The sequence below is a fragment of the Xyrauchen texanus genome, chromosome 47, assembly GCF_025860055.1.
Source record: "Xyrauchen texanus isolate HMW12.3.18 chromosome 47, RBS_HiC_50CHRs, whole genome shotgun sequence".
Classification (NCBI taxonomy): Eukaryota; Metazoa; Chordata; class Actinopteri; order Cypriniformes; family Catostomidae; genus Xyrauchen; species Xyrauchen texanus.
The window spans coordinates 4086576-4110418 of NC_068322.1; the positions used below are offsets into that span (position 1 = coordinate 4086576).

A 23843-nucleotide genomic window follows, 5' to 3' on the forward strand; every position below is an offset into this window, starting at 1 on the left:
AATCTCCATGGCGATCATAATTTCAAGCTTGATGACACTTTCTATAGTGTCATCTGGTGCTCTGCACATGCGCCAAGTACTATGAAATGTAATCAAGCTTGAAATCACGATTGTGCCTAGAGACTGCAATGGCAAAATGTACAGAAAAAAAAGTAAAAAACCCAAAAACAACTGGATTGCTTTGGAATGCATTGATTAAACCAGCGTATTAACATATGCTGCCTTTATGACACTTTTGGAGCTTGGAAATTTGGTCACCATTCACTTGTATTGTGTGGACAAAAAGCCATTATGATAGGCCAGACTACCTAAGAATGTGAGCCTTTTAAAAACGTTTTCTTCGTGCCTCAAAAATATAAAAAATGTACTTAATTTCAGAAATTTGTAACAATATAATTACTTCCGGGCACACAATATGCGCATCACTTCATGAATTAATATACGGTTAATCTCAAAAGAACATTCTCACAATTTAGAGACCCTCAACAGCATATTTCCTCCTCAAACACACACGCACACACACACACACACACACACACACACAAAGATGCTGAATTTAATGGCTTAACTGCTGCGTCAGATTGTGTAACTCACCAGTCTAATGCAAACTGCGGTCAGTTCTGTTGTGCATGAAATGCCTGTCTGTGCTTCACTGTTACTGATGAATGTTCTAGTAACAGCACTAATACTCTGTGTGAGTGTGTGTGTGCAGGTTCTTTTAATCCAGAACCTCTTTGGAGTCGTTTGTGTGGTGCTCTGCAATGCCTCATTGTGTTTTCTTTTTCTTTGTCTTCTCCATCTCTCTCTCTCCTCTTTAATTACTGGTTGCACTTCATCCATTTGTCTCCCATCTTCTCCTCTCCCTCCCTCTCTTTCTCTGTGTGTGTGTGTGTGTGTGTGTGTGTGTGTGTGTGCTGACTCTGGCTTGGCTGTGCTGCCTGTGTTCCTGTATGGCTGTGCTGACTCAGCATTCAGAAAGTGTGCGCAGCTGACCTGCGCCGTCTCTCTGCTCCCCCCGATTCCTTCTCTGTGTAAGTACGCTTATATTTTGCGATCCCTCAAGCACACTAAACTGTGTCATACCTCGACCTCAATGTGTGTGTGAGAGTGTGCAGTCGAGGGTATCACTCATAAGTGTTTTGTGTGTTTTTCGCACTGCTAACAGTGTCTTGAGGTTTTGTTAAATGGGTCATTGACAAACAAGGGTGTACGAGGTGCTTAATCTTTTAAAAATCTAGTTTAAAACGTGTCTAGTTAAAATGTCAAGTGGTGCAAGTTTTTAAAATACTTCCCTTGCTCCTTGAATACAAAATGTATACAACTTTATTTATTCTTCTCCCCAATTGGGAATGCCAATTCCCAATGTGCTCTAAGTCCTCGTGGTGGCGTAGTGACTAGCCTCAATCCGGGTGGCGGAGGACGAATCTCTGTTGCCTCCGCGTCTGAGACCGGCAATCCGTGCATTTTATCACGTGGCTTGTTGAACGCGTTATCGTGGAGACATAGTGCTTGTGGAGGCTTCACGCTATTCTCTGCGGCATCCACGCGCAACTCACGACGCGCCCCACCGAGTGTGAGAACCACATTATAGCGACCACTAGGAGGTTACCCCATCTGACTCTACACTAACTAGCAACCGGGCCAATTTGGTTGTTTAGGAGACCTGGCTTGAGTCACTCGAACTCGCGGCTCCAGGGGTGATATTCAGCGTCTTTACTCACTGAGCTACCCAGGCCCACCTGTATACAACTTTCATTAATATTAAACCTGTTTCTGCCACATGGAAAAGAAAGTGTTTTGGTAAATCACAAGATTACATACTGTCATATTTATGAGATTAAAAAGTCAGGATTATCAGATCCAATGTCAGAAGGTTTGAAAATTATGAGATATCTCATAATTATGACTATTATATCTAAAAAATTAATAATTCAATAGATCCGGATAAAAGTCACACCACTGACCCACATACAAATACTCCTTAGTTATTGTCAGTCTTTGATCTAAATACACCAAAACACATGATTTGAGCCACATCACTTGATGTGACCACATTTTGTCATGATCTTCACCAGTCCCTTTGTGTTTGTTTCATTACGTGTATTTTTTTCCTTGGCTCACACTTCCATAACTCCCACATCTCCAAATTTGATATTTATTTATTATCATTAATGGTTGCAATATTCTTTAAACAAATTGTTCACCCAAAAATACAAATTGTGTCATCACTTGCTCACCCTAAAACTCCTTTTGTTCCGAACTCACAAGACTTTCTAGCACCATAATAGTCTATGCAACTTGTACCTTATGTTCATTTGAAGTGTTATGATAGCTTTGTATTAGGAAACGATTCAAATAGATGCCATTATTTGCTGAATATAAGATGCTTTTTAAGAACATGAAAGGTGAGTGACAGAATTACACATTTTTGGTGAACTATCCCTTCAAGGACATAAATTATGTTGGCTTTTGTTAGTTAAATCTCTCATACAGCATATAAACAGATGTAGTTCACACGATGTCAGTTCTCATCTCTTGCCGTCTGCGTGTTGTAGCCCACATGCAGTCCCTGAACGTCTGCGACTACGTGTGAACCGCATCTGCCTGCACGAATATGAGAGCATGCAATTCGACAAGGAGCGACTGCGGGACATCTGTAAGTTGGATTACATTTGTGACAACTGAAGTATCAAAAAACACCAATATAGTTCCATTTGAGAGATGCTGAAAGAGTGAATATGTTTCGTATCTGCCAACTCAATTGGAGGTGTGTGTGCATCTTTGCTTGTTCAGCTACTCCAGTTGGCATCGTGGTGGTAAGAGGAGACTGCGACCTAGAAACATGTCGACTCTACATTGACAGACTGCAGGAGGTGACTGTTTGCTTTACCAGCTGTTCTTTTCAGTCTAACATCATTGAACCCTGAAGCAATAACGTTACTGACTAAATTATTTATATTGCTTTATAACCAACGAGATGTGCCATATAGTTTAATAGTTCCAGTTAGAACATTTGACCTCATATAGCCAAATTGAACTTTAGTTTCGAAGTCATTATGCTTAAAAACTGCATCATAACGAATGTTTGTTTATTATCATTGTTGTGAACAGGATTTGAATCAAGCGCCCTCTACTGGCCACAGAGTGCATTACCAGGTAAATGCATCACACTGAACTGCTGTTGTGTTTTTAGAAATACCTGCCTGTTTTACATACATTAAGTGATTTTTTTTCTTTCACAGGATGAGACCACAAGCTTGCCACGGCCTAGTTCGGCACACAGACTTTCCCCCAGCTGGAGTTTCCTGGACTGTGAGTTTGTGCCTCTGAATAGTATCTCTGTGAATCTCACTAAGCCTGTCAAGAAAATCTCCAGGTCATGTTTAAAGTCTGTTATAGGCACATCTTCCCCCCAAATTCCCACAACCGCATCGCGGTAATGACAGTTTGGAGGAAAACGTGCATAATTGTTATGCAGCTCATGTCACACTTCAAAAGATCTTAACGGTCCTAAAATTGACCATTTAATTTAGGCATAATATCATTTCTTATGTCTTTTGATTTTGGCATAAAGTATAGCCTGGGCACATTTTTGATAGGTTTTGTGTGATTCATCCAGAGCATTACTATTCTCATTATATCTCTTTATATTTACATGTATATCTGTTCTCATATTTGTTATATGTAATAAAAGTGATAATAATTATTATTTCTTTATACGTTATTTTTCCAGCTACTTCAGCTGACCGGTTTTATCGCATAGACAAGGCTCAGGTAGGATTCTGATACTATCTAAAGGGCCGTTCATACCAAACACGTTCTTGCGCTAATAAAAGCTAAAGGTAATTCAGTGCATATAACGTAATAACACAAGTGTCTCGACTGGTCCACACTAATACGATACAATAAACGCTTTTGTTTGAAAATGCATTGATTTCGCTGTGTTTACACTTCTCATCCACACTGGATTGAAGTTTTCCTTCACCGTTTTGAAAACGCACCATTTACAAACTTGGAATTAATGTGAACAGTTGTGTTGTGTGTAATCTGATTACAAAGTAACTTGTTACTGTAATCAAATTACCTTTTTTAGGATAAAATATAAAGTGTAAATGCATTACAATTTAAATGATTGTTATCAGATTATAGTTACTGACTTTCAAATAAGTAAATTACTTGGGTTGCACGCACTCAAAAGAAGGATTTTTTCAGGTTGTTCAGTTTACTTAATTAAAATGAGCTTAAGCAACACAATTCTAGAACGTTTTGTCTTAACTTGTTTTCATTATGTTCTTTCCAGTTAAATATGTATAATTTAAGTTTACTTAATCAGTTTGAGATAGGACTACATGAATACTTTTTGTAGCATTGATGAAACTGGGCAGGGGATTTCCATTTCCCAGCATGCTTTGCAGGTGACTGGATGGGGTGAGCAAATGTTGAAATTAAGAGTTGTTTTATGCATTTTAGAGTAAGATAGAATAAGAGGAGATTTGTTCACGTTTAATGTTGTGTTACATTGGCATTTAAAATTGTTTGTTCGGCTGGAGTTTTTGGAGTTACCATTGTTGTGAAGATTGGCACTTGTACGTTGGTTGAGGATGGACCCACTTTTGGTGATGTTTGATTTGAGTGCTGCATAGCTCTGTAGGCAGTTGCTGTCAAACTAACAGTGCAACAGTTTCACTGTTGTTACACTTGTTCACCTGGCATATGCTAATGGTTAGTAAAATACATTTAGTTGGACCAACTTCAGACAATTAATTAGATCTTATCTAGTTGGTCTGACAAAATGAATTTAAATTTGTAAGTCAGTTCAAACCAAATTATTTTATTAATCATTAGTATATGCCATGTGAGCAAGCGTAAGGGCAGTGAAACTGTTATATTCTCACTTTGATAGCAAATGCTTATGAGAGAAACAGCACTCATATCAAACATCACTTGAACTTAAAAATCTATCCTCAACAAAAACACAAGCGCACATTGTTTTAGAAAGGCCAAACGGCCAAAAATGTCTGTTTAGTGCATGCAGGTTTACATAGAAAAAACAGTGGAAAAAGAGTGCAGGTGAACACAATCACGTTCGGTGCGTACTGTTAAAGGAACAGTACACGCAAAAATGAAAACTCATAATTGACTCACCCCTTTGTCATCCCAGATGTGTATGACTTTGTGTGGCTGAGAAACAGATCAATGTTTTAGTCATTTTCTACTATAAATTCTCCTCCCTTCTCAGTCAGTTCCCACTTTCACTTTCACATTCCTCTTCTTGTGTTTTTGGTTATTCACAGTTCTTCTTTCACCCCCTACTGGGCAGGGAGACAAATTTCTAGGATAGACCCACACCATCATATCACTTCTGAAAGATAAGGATTAAAACACTGGAGTCATATGGATAACATTTATGATGCCTTTATGTGCTTTATGGAATGTCAACATTTTGGCTCCTTTTCACTTGCATTGTATGGACCTGCAGAGCTGAGATATTCTTCTAAAAATCATAATTTGTGTTCTGCAGAAAAAAGAAAGTCAAACACATCTGGCATGGCATGAGGGAGAGTAAATGATGAGAGAATTTTCATTTTTGGGTGAACTATCCCTTGAAGTTATAAAATACAGAAAAACAAAGATGTTGGCATAGTCAGCATAACGTGTACTTGTAACTTGCGAACATACAGGAGCATCTGCACTTTGTGACTGAAATTTGCCAGGATGAGGTTTTTATCTTGGACCACGAGGCCCCACCTTTGATCCAGGTACAAGTACCTGGAATGCCAGACGTGGTGGTGGAACCCAGCTCCAGGTCAGAATCAGCCCAGATGTCATTTATACCTTTTCTTTCTGTTTCTGCAAAAACAAATGATGTTTACTTATTTTCTTTGCTATTGTTTCCTTATTGCAGCGTTCCCCTGACTTTAGAGGAACAAGGTACGACAGCAATAATTTTTCTGTACTAAATTCAGGACTGTTCAGAAATGGTATAGGGTTTTATTTTTAGAGGTTACCCTCAGGGAAATTTCCTGTTAGAAGTCATGGGATTATCCCACAGGTGACATTCAAAAAGTAACAAAGTCTAAAAACTCAAATGACTAAGAAATTCCCCCATGTCGTAATTCCCTGTAAACTGCTCATTCCCTTAATCATAAAATTGCTCTTTCTAGCTCTTTTATCCGCTGCAACCAAAGGAGATCTGCCAATGGTAAGCTGTCTATCTAATATTTGAATCCTTCATTTAAAGTTCTTTAAAGACCGAAATTGGAACAGTTTTATGGGCATCTCGCATGACTCAGCAGGGAGTGCTGCATGATACTTTGGAACTTGCGCAACCAGTAACACCGCTGTGACGGGCCTGTATTTTTCAGTCCTTGTTTTATTATATTACCACTCAAGCATGCATGCATACGCATGCACACTCATGACTCATGACCCCGTGCCTGCTCTCACAGGTGTCGAGTTCTTGCAGCAGTGGGGTCAGTTTGTTAGTACGGGACTCTGTGGGCTGCACTGCTTTGCACCTGGCTGCTCAACATGGCCACACTGAGCTAGTGAGTTTCATTCTTGAACACGGTGAGTGTCAAACTAACACAGTGAGTGCACGTATGCCCCTTGTTTGTATATTCAAAGTTTGTTTGTCACATGCTCAACTGGAATGGAAGTGAGGATTTCAATGTTTTGATACTGAGCTTCTGTTGCCTTTAGGTTCAAAGCTGATGTTGGATTTAACTGAAAGAGAAACGTACGTAGTCATGGTTTGCTCTATTTATCTGTGTGTTAATGGTGTGAGCTGCCATTTTCATTTGTCCTCATGCCTGCTTTCAGAGGTGACACGGCACTTCACAGAGCAGCTTCCCAACAACATCATGAGGTGTGCAGACATCTGCTGGAGGCGGGGGCTTCCCTCAACAAAACAAACTTCCTGGTGAGAATGTGTTACTGCATTTGTTTCAGCAGATTCAGTACTTGTGCATAACTTCAGTTACTGTAAGTTTCACTTTTAATTTTATAGAGTGCAACATTCTGGCTCTGGATTTAAACATCCCATTCTTTTTTCCATAGGAAAATTTATTTTTAATTATAAATTTAAACCTTTGAAGACAGACCTACCATATAGTGGAATTCTTGGTGAAGAACTGCATTACCCATAATCCTTAACAGTGATCCACCAATCAAAGAATGGCAGTCAACAAAGTGCAGCAAAAGAGCTCTGCAGCAGCTGCTTGTACACCGATCAGCCACAATATTAAAACCACCTGCCTAATATTTGACTGTTGTGCGTGAAAATCCCAGGAGATCATCAGTTACAGAAATACTCAAACCAGCACATCTGGCACCAACAATCATGCCACGGTCTAAATGACTGAGATCACATTTTTTTCCCCATTCTGATGGTTGATCTGAAAATTAACTGAAGCTCCTGACCCGTATATGCATGATTTTATGCACCGCACTGCTGCCACAGGATTGGCTGATTAGATAAACGTATGCATGATTGTTGGTGCCAGATGGGCTGGTTTGAGTATTTCTGGGAATTTCACGCACAACAATCTCTAGAATTTACTCAGAATGGTGCCAAAAACCAAAAACATCCAGTGAGCGGCAGTTCTGTGGATAGAAACACCTTGTTGTTGAGAGAGGTCAACAGAAAATGGCCAGGCTGGTTCGAACTGACAAAGTCTACAGTAACTCAGATAACCACTCTGTACAATTGTGGTGAGAAGAATATAATCAGAATGCTATTCTGAGATGCTGGTTGGTGCTGTTTTGGCAGCACGAGGGGACCTACACAATATTATGCAGGTGGTTTTAATGTTGTGGCTGATCTGTGTATATTTGAATACATTTTAATATTTTGCAATATACTTTAAATATGTAGATTCTATACTTAAAATCATCAATTTTAAAATCAATAACTTTCCATTTTTCAATCATTTTTAATTCGATTACATCATTCAAAATGCATCATGGGCTGGTACTTCTTCCCCTGATGATAAGTGCACAGTCTTCTACCAAATACTTCTTTGCTTCAAATCAAAATTTGTAGTCTTATGATACATCTGGCTGGTTTGGTTCATGGCTTAGGACTCTTTTATGAAATACTTTATGAATCCAAGATGGCTGTCAGGCACTGTTCCGCTTTATTTCCTTTTATTATTATCTTTCTTTAATAAATTGCCCTTCTTTATTTTTAGGGGAAAACTCCTAAGGACTGTGCCCTGGATGTAGGGAACTCTGAGCTGGCATCATTCCTGGAGAGCCAACTGTTAGATCAGCCCACTGCACATGAGGATCTGGAAACGGCTGTATGAACGGCTCATCTGCACCCGGTGGAATATATTTGTACCCGCACACAGGGGTTGTCGGCACTCCTCCGAGCATTAGAGTACGCTCACACTCACAGAGAGAAAGAACAAGAGGGCGTGAGGAAGAAAAGAGAAACAGAAAGGGAGAAACAGGTGTTTCGAGAAAGGCCCAGGCTGTTCCTGTCTTTGAAAAAGACCTCGATCAACAGGAAGCGTCAAGCTGTTTGTTTTCCACTGATGTCACTGTAGGAGTGTTTTAAATAGGCTTTGTCCTAGCATTTATTTATTTATTGCTCTTATTTATTAAACTGTTTATTCAAAATGAATATGATTTTAAGGTAAAAAGCCTGTGCAAACATGGATCACAAGTTAGACGAGACGTATTTAAACATGCCAGAAATGAAGGCTTTTGTGAACTTTCATGCATCACGTTGTGTGCCAAAGACAAACGGGGAAGAACTGAGATTATTGAAGAGGTTCTTCATTGGTTTAGAGTTTAAGGGAGGAACTTGGGGTACACGAGAGCATGAACGATGGGAAAAATGATACGATTTTAAACTGGAAACCCCAAGGCTGAGACTGAAATCTACAGTACATAAGACTTTACATATTCTGATATTTTTCATGTGTTTGTGTGCCGTTACAGTGTGTGATTGTGAAAATATCTTCGGAAACTGAGAAAACATCTGAGCCATATTCAGTGCAATATGAATGGATGACATTTGTGCATTTATCTATTTAATATTACATTACATTAATGTTTCAAGGAATCACGGAAGTGTGCAGTTTTCCCACTGATGGCAGCTGATTGGTTTTTCTCCTTTGGCTCGTATGAAATGCCAAGTTGCAGATCATGATCATGTTTAGAATGAATAAACCAAATGAAGGCAAGAAAAACCCTTGGGACAGTGACAAGAGATAAAGTGGTATTCCTGACACTTTGTGTTCACATTGTCTTGTATCACGTCATCACAGAAATAACCACAGATGTGTCTGCATGAAAACGGCTGTCCATAGGACCACACTGAGCCTTTGATAGATGGCTTTACGTATGAGTGATCTGCTGTGATATCTCGTATTATCAGTTGAGATTTTAAAGCATTATTGTGCATGGGATTTGGTTACCTCTCTCTGTAATTATGTAATGAAATGGCATTATTTCTCTTTTTTTATTTAAAGTTATGGAACATATAAATGGTTCAGTAGTTGTATTTTGCTTTATCTTTTAAAAGATGGGACTACTTGAATGTTTTTATTTTCTCATTTCTAAATATCTATTTAAATGTATGAGATCACACTATTTGAGCAGACTTTGTGGGCACATTTACAGAATGTAGAACTGTGACAAATCAATTCTGGGAATGCTGTCTCATTAAAGGTCTCAGATATAAAGTACCAGTCTTGTCTGTTTTGTGGATAGTAGTAGCTATGCATCATTAAATTAAGCAATCTTGACTCAGTTGTCACAATGTATCAACTTTTATCTCATTTATTTACCCTTTATTGTCTTAATACAGTAATATGATAATTGTAGGTGAAAAACTTTCTATTGTTGTAGTGAAGTGCATGAGTCAAATAGACTGCTTTGTTATAATATGCAGGTTGCATTTTGTTATATTTTAACAATTTGTTATTTTGAGCCTGGCAGAAATAGTCACAAATGCTGTATGCGGACAACATGAAGGTGAGTAAATTATGCTTAAGTGTACATTTTTTGGATGAACTATTCCTAATAAAATGGTGTTAATTACAGCGAAAAGAAAACGCTTTTGAGTCTGGCTTTTCTTTGTCTAGGTTATCTATATTTGACAAATGCATGAGTCAGCATGATCTTATAATTCCATATAAACAAACATATAATTCTGGAATTAATGGGTGGGACTGTTGCTGACTCATTTATTCGTGGGTGATGAGCCCTTAAGGAAACAGCCAATGAACATCAAAACCCCAGTTGTCTCGAGACTCGTCTAAAAAATGCGGCGCTCCAGCGCGAGACGCGAAGCGACGGCCTAAGACGTCTGTCCAGCGCATGTTTAGCAGCAGATCAAAAAAACGATTTACGCGTGAACAGCCCTTTAGTCTCCGCCTATACAGAAAGCGACGACATATATAAACCGCAAGTGAAAAAGTTTACTCCACTTCGGCATAGTATCACAGGCTGGAAACGTCGAATAATGTAAGTGGTTTACATTTTATAATATTTATCTAGATACATATGTAATAGTGTCTGTCTTAATGTGTTGTCAATTTAAAAATGGTTAATTAAAATTGGTTGTAATTTCCTAGATTTAACGTAGACCGGTCGTGATTATTATGTAGTAGAAATATATAATATTTCATTTCGAGATTCCGTGAAACATAAAGACACGCGTGTGATTCGCACAATATGTTACAAACGTTAAGAAGATATTTGGTGGCGATTTTCTGATCCGTTGAACATGCCCTGACACATCTCCGCACTGAAGCTCTTCATTTGATTACTATAATGTACCAAATCCACTGAAATATCATTTTAGTGTATAAAGTTACATATGAAAACTGATGGAAGTCACCTGATTGTTAAATTAAACTATCAGGAAATGAATATGCAGAATATATAGTTTAAAACTCTGTATTTAAAAGAAAGTTTCTTCCTTATTTACAAAATCTGAAGTACTGTTCCTTTAAATGACATGAGAGTAAAATGAATATTCTGATTCTTAAAGGAATATTCCGTGTTCAATACAAATTAAGATTAATGTACAGCATTTGTGAATTATCACAAAAATGTATTTAGTCTCGTCCCTCCTTTTCTTTAAAAAAAGCTAAATCAGGGTTACAAGTGAGGCACTTACAATGGAAGTTAATGGGGCCAATTCTTGGAGGGTTTAAAGGCAGAAATGTGAAGCTTATCATTTTATAACACTTACATTAATTCTACTGTTAAAACTTGTGTATTGTTTGAGCTGTAAAGTTGTTTAAATTGCAAATTTTGCAGGATTACATTATGGCGTAATGTCATCGTGGCATTGTATAACTGTATATAGGGCCTAACTTTAAACTGAAAGATTTAATAAGTGCTTATATCACACTAACATCATGTTAACATGCATATTGTTTATGTCTTGTGGCAATACTTTTGAAACGGTGAGTATTTTAATGTTTACGGACTGGCCCCCCATTCACTTCCATTGTAAGTGTCTCACTGATAGGGTTGCCACACGTCCCGTAAAATATGGGATTGTCCCATATTTAAAGATAAAACAATGTGTCCCATATCAAATCAATACGATTTGTCCCGTATTTAAGCTGGTCAAATGGCGTCATGGTGAAATCATTCCAGATCACTAATTTAACATTTAGATATGTTGGAAAATGTGTCTATGGTGGGTAAGGGACCATCTGAGAAGTCCACATACTGTGCTAAAAAGTGCTAATACTGTAGAGGGTGTGATAAGGGACCGTCTGAAAAGCCCACAAATGGTGCTAAAACTATAGAGTTTTTTACATGTTTAAATATTCAATAAGATCAAACAATGTATAGAGATAAGATAAGTGCAGGTGAAGGAAAAAAATAAACAAATAAAATAAAAATTATAACAAAAAATACGTATTAACCAACCCAAATGTATACATAAATAAGATAAAGACAAATAATCGAAAAAATACAAATAATGCATTTTTAACATATAAAAGATGTATTTTTTTAATTAGTCAGGGGTCAGGAAATTTCTAATTTTAGCATATAAGAAAGGCTATACCATTTTTATTAATAACGCATATTAATTCTTAGCGCGTTTATTGCTAAAACTGTGTAGGATTTAAGTGTCTCTAATTTTAAAACTTCAAAATTGGCAACCCTACTCACTGTAACCCATGTTTTTAATTTTATTTAAAGAAAAAGAGGACGAGTCGAAATATATGTTTGTTTTAATTAACATTATGCCACAAATAATTGTTACATTTAACAGTTCAACCAACATAACTGATAGATCAAATAAGGATGACTGTTATATTGAGCAGCCAAACATAAAATTAATAATAATAATAATAATTTCACCTTTAGAGTTCAAGTTAAACTTACCCTAAACTCCATGGTAATGCATGCTTTTTTATCTTGGTAGTGTTTGTACTTTATCTTTGCCTTTTATACAGGGATAAGGAGCAAAGCAACGGCGATGTGCAGGTCCCCGCGTCGGACAGTCTGGAATACAGACTCGTGATGGCGTACACCTGCAAGAGAAGACCCACAGACCCGCGCCTGCAGAAGAACATCACAGAGAGAAAGACTTGTACACCAGAAGCACCAGAAAAACACTTGTTGAAGAAGAAAAAAAGAAAATTTCCTTTTTCCTTGTCCTGTTTTAAACCCAGTACAAATGACGATGATTGTTGCCATCGACAGCCAGCAACAATGGAAGGTGAGAGTGTGTGCATTAAGCCTCACATTAAATGCGTAATTTGTGTTTCATGTGATAAATTATGACCTTAAATAACGTTTGAGGAGTGGTGTGTAACGGATGCCATCTGATATAATTTCTTTCATCAGTTTTAGGAGATAAAGTGGACGACATGGAGGAGATTGCCAGTAAACTGACAGATATAACAAGTTCTGTGCACTTCATTCCATGCGAATTTGAAGTTGATAGTGAAGATGGTGAGTTGCTGTCATCTATGACATCATAAGGCATACATTTTCTCTTTTGATTTCAGTGTCATTTACATGCAGCCTAATCATTATATCTGACTAATTTCATCAAAATCATAAATACCTTGTGTTTATTCCTAGTGCTGGACAACTCTCTCCCACCTATATTTCCTATGTACTCTCATCTAGAGATGTCTATTTATTGCTCCCTGGGAATATTTTTAGATATGTTAGAAAGGCAAACATGCCGTCAGCTGACTAGGTTGTTCCTAATACCGTGTATCTTGCAATCTTCTTGCTGTTATGGTAATATTTAACCTAAATGCCACTCTTTGCATGCAGAGAATGAGGTTTGGAATACATATTTTGCACATTTAATTTAATATTTGTATCTGTATTTGGGATATACACTGTATAAATGGTACATTTGGAACCTGCAATCAGATTGAATATTAATCTATGCATGTAAACATAGTCACTAAGATACTTTCAGAGCACAGTGTGAATTTTACATCGCTGTTTATTTTGTGCAGATGTTGTGCAACAAATTGTGGAGCTACTCAGAGATCATGGTGACAAACTGGATAAAAAGGTCAGTGGATGAGAAGAATTAGGAGTCACTTGATTTCAATGATAAATGTTCAACTTGACCACAAGGTGTCACTGCAAACATTATCAACTGTATAGAACAAAACGTTTAGACTCAATATAGATCATTGTGCAACAGGTCAACCTTTCTAAATAGCAGCATACATACTGTATGTAAACATTTCTGGTGCTCGCTGTCTTTTATTCTGATACCTCTAGATAAAGGCAGACAAGACTTTGAGTGAAGCGCTGCAGTCATCTCTGACGTATGGCTTCTTTAAGAAAGTGATGGACACATTCTGTCGAAGAGTTACCCCAGAGGAGCTGCCACCACAGCAAAAAAGAGAGAATGCCAAAGTGGCTCTGATATGTGAAGCCACCAGTCAGCTCTTCAGTGTAGATCACCACCCAATGAACCGAGTGCTGGGCTTTGGTGCCAAGTACCTACAGGACACATTCCCCACCTGGATTAGCAGGAACATTGGCAATGTAAGTGTCTTACTGATAACACAATTATTGACCTTAGGGAAATAACATATAGTTACATCAGACATTTCGGCATAAAAAATTCTGTAGAGTTCAACCTATAGTGGATTTTGCCGATACCGATAACTAAGGTGGTGGAAAAGGCCGATGACCAATTAATCGTCCGATAGTTTTTAAAATTGATTTAGAGAATTTATAGAATGTTCCAAAAAATTTAACTCTTCCCTTAATATGTTGGGCACAGACATTGAGGCTACAAGAGTCCAAAAATGAAGATATGGTGCATAACACGGGACTTTAAACTATAAACAAAACTGATATATCAGTGTACCTCTAATATAAAACTTGTTAAAGACTTGTTCTTTGTTCTGAGTTTGCAGTTGGTCAAAAAGAAGTAGATATTTGTGGATACTTGTGGAAAATGTAGCTAAAAATGCTGATTATAGGTGGTGTATAGAATATTTATACAGGATTGTGAGGTAAAATATCACAATACTTAAAAATATAATTGCATGCTGAGTGACTCCAGTCAGGTCTCCTAAGCAACCAAATTGGCCCGGTTGCTAGGGAGGGTAGAGTCACATGGGGTAACCTCCTCGTGGTCATGATTAGGGGTTCTCGCTCTCAATGGGGCGTGTGGTAAGTTGTGCGTGGATCGCTGAGAGTAGCTTGAGCCTCCACATGCTGTGAGTCTCCGCGATGTCATGCACAGCGAGTCACGTGATAAGATGCGTGAATTGACACCAAATTGGGAGAAAAGGGGATAATAGCTATATATATATATATATAGAGAGAGAGAGAGAGAGAGAGAGAGAGAGAGAGAGAGAGAGAGAGAGAGAGAATTTTCCCCGCCACTTCTAATGTTTGTTATCATGTGAAAAGATATATATGCGCTTTTTGTTATTGTGCATTTTTTAATTTTTGATTTATCTCACAGGGTGACATTGAAGAATCCAAAGAGGAAGTTCACTGAGCCAAAAACCAAAGAGACGTTCTCCTCACACTCCAGCTATTTTTCTCAGGGGCACAGACACTTTATTCATGTCCAAAAAAAAATTGTTTTTTTAATTCAGTGTTATCAGGGATCTTGCATGCACTAGATTCTTGGAACATCTGAGATCAGAAATTAGGAAATTGTTTATAGATCTGAATATAAACATGCAGTAAATAGGCTATAGCATTACGAGTAAACATACAGTATACTGCCACATAAAATTACATCAATACTGTATGACTTGAAAATCAGGATTATACATGTCTTGATTGTATATGAAATAATACATACACATATTTTTATAAATTGATGATTTGACAAAACTTCCTTTATGATATGTTCCTTATTGTGAATTTCTTAACTGTACTTTTGTTTGAAATGCACATATTTCAGAATCTATTAAATTTCTATTCATTTTTTTGCATTATATTGTAACACAATATAAAAATATTTTGTTTACAGTTAGTGCCTATATGACATTTGTTTAGTTTTTTGGTGACTTTTTTCCAAATGCTTTAGTATTAAATTATTTTCTCAATCTTTGTCATTCTGTGTAATGTTTTATTACTGATCTATCATTAAGCTGACACACTTTATCCAAAACTGATTTTCTGTACTCTTATTATCATGGGAATAAATGGTGATAGTTTGGTTGCTTTGAACCTACAACATTTGCACTGTAACACTTTAACCACTAAGGCACACCACCCCAGGCGGTTTTTTTTTTTTTTTTTTTGTATCTAATAACGTGACGACTATCTGTTCAGGAATGCGCTCTGGCATCTCGTGCGCAGCTCAGGAGAAACATGACACGCGTCTCGTGCACTTGTCTTACCTCCTCGAGCACAACAGCTCCGTCTTAAAGAAATGACTTCGCTGAATGTTTTCGCACTGGATATCAAATGAAATGTCCTCTCACAAACTTTGTGAATCTAAAACTGCCTCTGTGTGTTTTGTTTGCATCACTGTCACTCGATAACATTGGCATCAGTCGGAAATACGCTACTGCGTCATCGTATCGCCGTTAGCGGTGCCTCAGCTGAACCGATTACCGACCTCACGGATGGAAGAAGGTGGCCTGATGGAAAGGGAGAAGAAGAATTCGCACAAAGGCAAATCCAGAATGCGCAACGCGAAGCTGAATGCGGTGAGGGGACCTCCGTCTCCAAACTCTCCGCAAAACGACGCGCTACCGCAGGTGGTGGAGAACGGAGGACCCCGGTCTAGATAAAGAGGTTACAAACCCCCGGATGTGAGGACGACATTCGACCCCTCGGCCAAGGAGAGAGGAGAGTTACACTCGATTTGTGAAGACGCGGTGGACGAATGGTGCGATGTGTGTTGCGTGTATATCTTCCAAGGTGGCCTGACATGCATAGGTGACATAACGTAATATTAATCACTCACAAATGTTTCTATTTTAATTGAGTTTGTATCATACAGTATATTGAAACACACATACTACAAACATGTGAACTGTTATCCTTCTCAAGATCTGACAGTTTGACTTTTTTAATATTTGAGAACAGGGAGGTGTTTAATTCCACAGTGATACTATTATTATGATTATTATTATTATTATTGTTATGTGGTGTAGTGGTTTAATAGTCAAACATCTGGAAAGGTTGTAGGTTTAAAGTTCACAAGGTTTGATCCATGTCACCAATCTGCCCAGGCACGTAGGTCACCGCCTCTTTAAAAAGTATTTTTTAAATGACTTTGGATAAAAGTGTCAGCTAAATGGCAAATAATATACAACTTCATACACACCTTGCAATATGTTTCAGCTTTGTGCATATAAGACTCAACACACACACTAAATAATCACCTATAGCCATGCTGACAGACTGGTTTGGGCTTGGAAGTTCATGGGGTAGCGGCTTCTGCCGTTTACATGACACAAATTACTTCTGTACTACATTTCTTATAATTAAACAAAACAATGTGGAAAACAGCCCTAGTTCATAATTGCTTATTTCGATTATTAAGAATTGATTACTTTGTCCATGCAGTAGAGTCATTCATTCGGGAATCAGACTACACTCGTGGAGATTTAGAAGAATCTAAAATATTAGATTATTGATTTATTTGGTCACCACCACATAATTCCCATACTCATCATAGTTTTGATGATTTAAGTCTTATTTCAAAATGTTGAAAATAGTAGGCTAATAATGTATAACACAAAGGTGTTTCCCAACTTTTGACTGGTAGTGTATACTGTATCTACAGATCGATCTTTTAGGTCACTGTTAGCTGGCCTGTATTGTGTCATGCAATTTGACACCCACCTGTTGGCTCCCCTAATGTCCATCTGTCTGTTTGTGGAGTGGCAGTCACAGTGTGTCTAGAGAAGGCACACCGCACTGTGACAGCACAATGACGGGTCACAAAGGGCTTCCCTTAACTGACACAGTCACAGTGGGAACAACTGTGTCCCTGACACACACACACACACACACACACACACACACACACACACACACACACACACATACATGTTGGTGTGGCTATCCTTCTGAGCACTCTCCATAGACTTAATTATTTTTATACTGTACAAACTATAGATTCTATCCCCTAAACCTATCACAACCCCTAAACCTAATCATCACAAAAAACTTTCTGCATTTGTACATTTTCAAAAAAACATAGTTTAGTATGTTTTCTATGCAATAATACCCTTGTAATTACCAGTTTGTAACCTAAAAAAAACGTACTCGTAAACCACCCAAAGCCACACACACACACACACACACACACACACACACACACACACACACACATATTAGAGCAGGGGGCTGAGTGACAGTAGACTAGAACCGGTTAGTATACATAAGCCATGAGATAGGTTCAGAGCTTAGGGGAAGAGAAAGAAAAATCTTTTTTAGCTAAGTTGACCTGCTTGAATTGTGACTAGATGTTCCGGAGTGGATCGTGAAACATGGGTTTAGAGAAAGGTTTCGGAAGAACTTTAAGAAGAATTACAGGATTCCTCTACCGCTTTCCGAAAGTGATGCGGCGTTCGGAGCGACTGGAAGTTAGTCTGCTGTGGAAATCTTCCGGTGGGTTCAGCTGAAACACTCTCTTTAAGCAATCTCCTTTTTGTAGTTTTATAGTTCAAGTAAACAGAAGTTAGAGAATGACTTCATACTGAGCAGCTCAAAGTCTTTTTTAATTCATTGTAAATTTATAGAACAATGGGACATATTAGTTTGATTTTATGTACATATAATTAATTAACTACATTTTTACATTTTCTGAAGAAAAAGTGAGTAGTGCTTGGCTTGCCTGTGCAAAACCCACTGCTGTGATGCTAGGGTGCATGGTGGAGTGTATGGTTGCCATTGCATTACTATGCATTTGCTACAGTGCTCTGGGTCGATGCAACAGTAGGTGGTTACTAGCGTGGTCTAGGTGGTTGCTTTGTTTTGTTTTGCTTTTTTCTTATTTTTCTCAGTGGTTCCTATGGCATTCTGGGTGGTTGTTTTTTTGGTTTACCCCTAAGCTTGTTTTGTTTTGTTATATTTTGTTATGTGTGGTTGCTAGGTGGTTACTAGGGCATTCTGGGTGGGGGTTTTTTGGTTCACCCCCAAGCTTGTTTAGTTTTAGTTTTGTTTTATGTTATTTTATGTTATATTATGCTATGTTATGTTATGTTATGTTATGTTATGTTATGTTATGTTATGTTATGTTATGTTATGTTATGTTATGTTATGCTATGTTATGTTGTGTTGTGTTGTGTTGTGTTGTGTTGTGCTATCCCATGCCATGTTATGCTATGTTATGTTATGTTGTGTTGTGTTGTGCTATCCCATGCCATGTTATGTTATATTATGCTATGTTATGTTATGTTATGTTATGTTATGTTATGTTATGTTATGCTATGTTATGTTGTGTTGTGTTGTGTTGTGTTGTGTTGTGTTGTGCTATCCCATGCCATGTTATGCTATGTTATGTTATGTTGTGTTGTGTTGTGTTGTGTTGTGCTATCCCATGCCATGTTATGTTATGTTATGTTATGTTATGTTGTGTTGTGTTGTGCTATCCCATGCCATGTTATGTTATGTTATGTTATGTTATGTTATGTTATGTTGTGTTGTGTTGTGTTGTGTTGTGTTGTGCTATCCCATGCCATGTTATGTTATGTTATGTTATGTTATGTTATAGTATGCTATGCTATGCTATGCTATGCTATGTTATGTTATGTTATGTTATGTTGTGTTGTGTTGTGCTATCCCATGCCATGTTATGTTATATTATGTTATGTTATGTTATGTTATGTTGTGTTGTGTTGTGTTGTGCTATCCCATGCCATGTTATGTTATGTTATGTTATGTTATAGTATGCTATGCTATGCTATGCTATGTTATGTTATATTATGTTATGTTATGTTATGTTATGTTGTGTTGTGCTATCCCATGCCATGTTATGTTATGTTATGTTATGTTATGTTATGTTATGTTATGTTATGTTATGTTATATTATGCTATGCTATGTTATGTTATGTTATTTTATGTTATGCTATGCTATGCTATGTTATGTTGTGTTGTGTTGTGTTGTGCTATCCCATGCCATGTTATGCTATGTTATGTTATGTTATGTTGTGTTGTGTTGTGTTGTGCTATCCCATGCCATGTTATGTTATGCTATGCTATGCTATGCTATGTTATGTTGTGTTATGTTGTGTTATGTTGTGTTGTGTTGTGTTGTGTTGTGTTGTGTTATCCCATGTCATGTTATGTTATGTTATATTATGCTATGCTATGCCATGTTATGTTATGTTATGTTATGTCATGTCATGTTATGTTATATTATGTTATTTTATGCTTTGCTTTTTCTCAGTATTATGTTTTTTCCCCTCTGTGGTTGCTAGGTGGTTACTAGGGCGTTCTGGGTGGTTTTTGTTTGATTCACCCCCAAGCATGTTCAGTTTCAGTTTCGTTTTTAGTTTTTTTGCTAAATGGTTACTAGGGTATTCTGGGTTGTTGGGTTAGCTTTTTAGTTTCATTCACCATACCTCTATGATATTCTGGTCCCTACATATAGCTTCTCTCCCTTTGACCTTTGGAAATCTTTTTTGTTTCATCTTGTTTTGTTTTATTTTGCCGTCCTCCATGCTCAAAATAATATGTGTGATTACTTAGAAATGAGGTATTGTTAATATCCATAGTAGTACAATTCTCCCAATGAATCTATATTAGTCTATATTATCAATAGTATTTAAGCATGATACTTAAAGGAAGTCTGTTGGCATTAAGTGTCATGCTGATGATATTTGACCTGCCATTATTCTAAATTGAATCTACATCAAACTGTGATGTTCAACAATGCTTTAGCATCAAAACATCAAAACTTGGCTGTGATTATGTGGTAGAGTGCGTGTGGTTTGTGTTCGATGTGTTGTCATTGTTTAGCTGATTTGTTATTGCTGGCGGCTTTGCAGTCTCATGATGTAATGTTTGCTTTACACTTTTCAACAGGTACAAACACACCGCTCAGTAGCGTAATGCCAACATCCACAGACTCCCGGCTGAGCAAACACAGACCAGAGCACTAAAAACATCCGACTGAAGGACAGAGTCGAGTCTAAACTAGAAAACATTTTGACACCAATGTGAGAAGTTCACAATAACTTGCCAAATAGTTCCTATTTTTTTTACATCCATTCAATAGAGTTCGACTGAATGACAAAAGTCAGGAGTGTTTTCTTTACATTTTATCTCAGGCAGGCGTAGATGTGACCTCAAGACGATTGTGCAGATGTCCTGTCTGTGGAGCGTCGTTTCAGCTGTCCCATGGAGCCAGTGTAGAATGAAGACTATGCTAAGAAAAGTTCAGAAAGAAAAGAAGATAGAAATTCCATGTCACTTTATTTTTGGGTTGCTCCCAAAATGGCACAGACGCAATGAAACAGACTGATGACAGATTAGTTAAGCCCTATCTATAAAGCAATCAACAGAGTAAGGACAGGCTCTGCTTCTTGTTCAGTCGTCATTTGCATTATTGTTTTAAACAAACTATTGTGTTGGGAGTCTGATGTGAAAAAGAGACGTTTATCTGATGAGGAAAAAACACTAACGCAAAAAATGTCATGAAACTTGACCTGCAATAGCAGGTGACAAAGAAGCCATTTTTTTTCCAGTTTGAGGAACCTCTCTTTATTGAAAGCACCTTGGAACAGAGGAAAATGGTTGCTCAGAAGTTGCTCTTTCATTGCTTGGGAAACTTAGAGTCCTAAATGTATATTATTTTTAATACATTTATTTAAATTGAATTCAAATAATTTTATCTTAGAAGAAATATCTCTTGACTTTTCATTGCAGACTTTGGTATCTTGGCAAATCTGAGCACAGTTTGTGACACTGAGTGCGTTTACATGCACAATATTACACAGATTATGCCGATATTGTGTGTGCTGTGTGGTCATGCAAACTCTTTAAATGGTTTTCCTTTATCGGGGTAAGGTCAGAAACAATTAAAGCAAAAACTGATCAGCAAACATTGATTTTTGCCCATTACCCCACAGTGTTGTGTGTATGTCTTTTTGCGTTTTTGACATCAAAAGCAGAACTTCAAAGTCTCATGTAAATGCAGTTTTCTGGTGTTGTTGTACTTTTTGAATAAGCTGAATTTTGGTAGCTATAAGCGCATGTAAATGCAACTCTAGAGGAGACTTGAGATGTTGCTGGAATCTTTTTTTCAGGATACAAACCTGAAAAGTCTCCATTTGATCTCAGTTGCTGTCTAGGAAAACAACTGAGAGATTACATAGATATCATTTCTGATTTTTCTTTCCACTCCAAGCTGTTTCACATTTTCCTGGTGGAATAAACAGCAACATTTGAGGTAAAGTGAAAAAGTCTGAACACACACACACACACACACACACACACACACACACACACACACACACACACACACTCACACACACACATGTTACACAAGGAGAGAGTGAAAGCCATCTGGTTCATGCTTGTAGACTCCCAGTGTTGTCACAGTATTGTCACATTTTTGTGTAATTACACACAATGTGTCTTAATGTGTTTATACTTCCTTGTTGCCAGTCAGTCTGAGTTCATATGGTTTTTTTTTGCAGTGGAAGTCAAATAAAATATCCACAGACCATCATACTGTTCATGTTTGAAATTAACCTTAATTATGTTGTGGGGGTGTGGTAAACATTTAGTTTAGGCCAGCATCACTATTAGTATTGCTCATACTGTACTTAGTATGAAGCTTTTTGGTCTATATATAGAGACTTAGGCCAGCAATGACTAGCAACTATCCAGAACACACTAGCAACTGCATAGCAGTAGGGTTGCCACCCGTCCCGTAAAATACGTGATTGTCCCATATTTCAAGATTAAATTATGCATCCCTTATCGAATCAGTATTTGTATTGATTTGTCCAGTATTTAAGCTGGTCCGATGGCGTCAAGGCGAAATCGTTTCAGATCGTTTGTTTAACTTTGATACAAGTTGGAAATTGCCTATGGTGGGTAAGGGGCCATCTTAAAAGTGCTCACATTGTTCTAAAACATGCTAATACTGTGGAGGGTGTGGTAAGGGACTATCTAAAAAGTTCACATATTGTGCTAAAACTGTGGGGGTGGGGGGTGGGGTTATTATTTTTCAAAAGGTTCAATATAAATGTTCAATAGGTTCAATAGGTTTTCAAAAGGTTCAATATAAATGTTCAATAAGATCACAAATCGAACAATGTATGATTGCATTCACTGAGTCACAAAGTCAAGAATTACAGGTGGAGGAAAAAATTTAAATAAAAAGATAAAAAACAAAAAAGTCAATATACATAAACCAACACAAATGTATACATCAATAAGATGTCATGTGTCATAGGTTATACATTTTTTATTATAATTTGTAATTTACTATTATTTATTTACCTTTTATTATTAATAACCTTTATTATTAATATAAAACTGTGGAGGATGTTGTAAGGGACCATCTGAATATGTCACTCCCCTTACACAACCCCCCTGGTCGACAGCTTTACAGAGTTTGTCCATTATTTTACAAATTTGAAAGTGGCAACCCTGATAGCAGCACTCTAAAAACCACCCAGAACACCTTAGCAACCGCATAATGCAACAATAGCATTGTGGCAGCGAGTTTTGCATGGGAAAGCAACCCTCGCATTAACATTAATTTCAGAATTTTGATGTCTCTGCTCTATATGGGTCATCTGTTGTCGCTAATGTGTTTGTGTGGGAAACATTTAAAGAACCAAATGATTCTTTCTGTGTCAATATGGCAAGTTTTAGAAATAGGACCCCACATATTGCACAATCATACCATTGTCTGAATGGGGACAGTGTTGTTTGTGTATATGAGTGTGTGAGAGTTTTTTGTCCACTCCTCAGACAAGTTTTGATCGATAGTGCCGTCCCTCATTATGGGAAGTGCAATTAAGGAAGAGACAGGCCTGCACTTCCCACCCGCCCTAGAGACCAGAACCAGAAGTGTGTGTGTGTGTGTGTGTAGCCCAGTTCCTTGACTGACGAGACTGTATATCTGTGCAAACAACAGCACTTTAAGCAACCATTACCCATCATGCCCTAGTATAAATGATTCACTTAATGTGGCATTTCATCACGCCGCTTTCATTGCTCATCATTATATATGGGTCATTTTGCTCTCTGTTGATTTGAAAAGCTTTTCAGAAGAGCAGCTTTCAGCTAATTCTGTAATTAGTATAATGTGTATGGAGGTAAAATAATGCCTAAATGATTTGCATGCACAAAGTAAGATTTGTAAAAGCATAAATCAAATTCCAAGTGTAAAAATAATTTTGTTTGTAAAGGTATAAGTTGCAAGCGTAAGA

General features: G+C 37.5%; 3 protein-coding genes across 14 annotated transcripts in view; all 3 read left to right on the forward strand.

Annotated features, from left to right (window-relative positions):
- The window catches only part of LOC127638991 (diacylglycerol kinase iota-like), a 55022-nt gene extending 45331 nt beyond the window's left edge, over positions 1-9691 (forward strand). For 6 of the 12 annotated variants that reach the window (XM_052120776.1, XM_052120778.1, XM_052120779.1 and 3 more), the window contains exons 21-32: positions 969-1031; positions 2556-2656; positions 2794-2873; positions 3112-3156; positions 3243-3312; positions 3734-3774; positions 5682-5931; positions 6165-6202; positions 6450-6570; positions 6703-6739; positions 6823-6922; positions 8193-9691. In XM_052120776.1, the coding sequence (XP_051976736.1) occupies positions 969-1031; positions 2556-2656; positions 2794-2873; positions 3112-3156; positions 3243-3312; positions 3734-3774; positions 5682-5931; positions 6165-6202; positions 6450-6570; positions 6703-6739; positions 6823-6922; positions 8193-8309 (1063 nt within the window). In that variant the 3' untranslated portion in view covers positions 8310-9691. The remainder of the gene's footprint in view (positions 1-968; positions 1032-2555; positions 2657-2793; positions 2874-3111; positions 3157-3242; positions 3313-3733; positions 3775-5681; positions 5932-6164; positions 6203-6449; positions 6571-6702; positions 6740-6822; positions 6923-8192) is intronic. The other 6 variants (XM_052120783.1, XM_052120786.1, XM_052120787.1 and 3 more) reach the window with 2 other exon arrangements.
- Positions 9692-10264: 573 nt separating this feature from the next.
- LOC127639229 (apoptosis facilitator Bcl-2-like protein 14) lies at positions 10265-15492 on the forward strand. The gene is made up of 6 exons (XM_052121142.1): positions 10265-10479; positions 12438-12703; positions 12832-12939; positions 13464-13522; positions 13738-14007; positions 14942-15492. Coding segments are annotated over exons 1-6 (741 nt in total). The 5' UTR covers positions 10265-10477; the 3' UTR covers positions 14978-15492.
- Positions 15493-15845: 353 nt separating this feature from the next.
- LOC127638675 (ras association domain-containing protein 3-like) overlaps positions 15846-23843 on the forward strand; it is a 40787-nt gene continuing 32789 nt past the window's right edge. Inside the window, exon 1 of the mRNA XM_052120300.1 lies at positions 15846-16377. The gene's annotated coding sequence lies outside the window, so the exon portion shown is untranslated. The remainder of the gene's footprint in view (positions 16378-23843) is intronic.

What these genes read in the sequence shown, in the direction of transcription:
- LOC127639229 (XM_052121142.1), top strand. An exon ending in ACAGCCAGCAACAATGGAAG is followed by an intron (nt 12,704 to 12,831) that starts GTGAGAGTGTGT and finishes TTCTTTCATCAG; the next exon opens with TTTTAGGAGATAAAGTGGAC. An exon ending in TGAAGTTGATAGTGAAGATG is followed by an intron (nt 12,940 to 13,463) that starts GTGAGTTGCTGT and finishes TATTTTGTGCAG; the next exon opens with ATGTTGTGCAACAAATTGTG.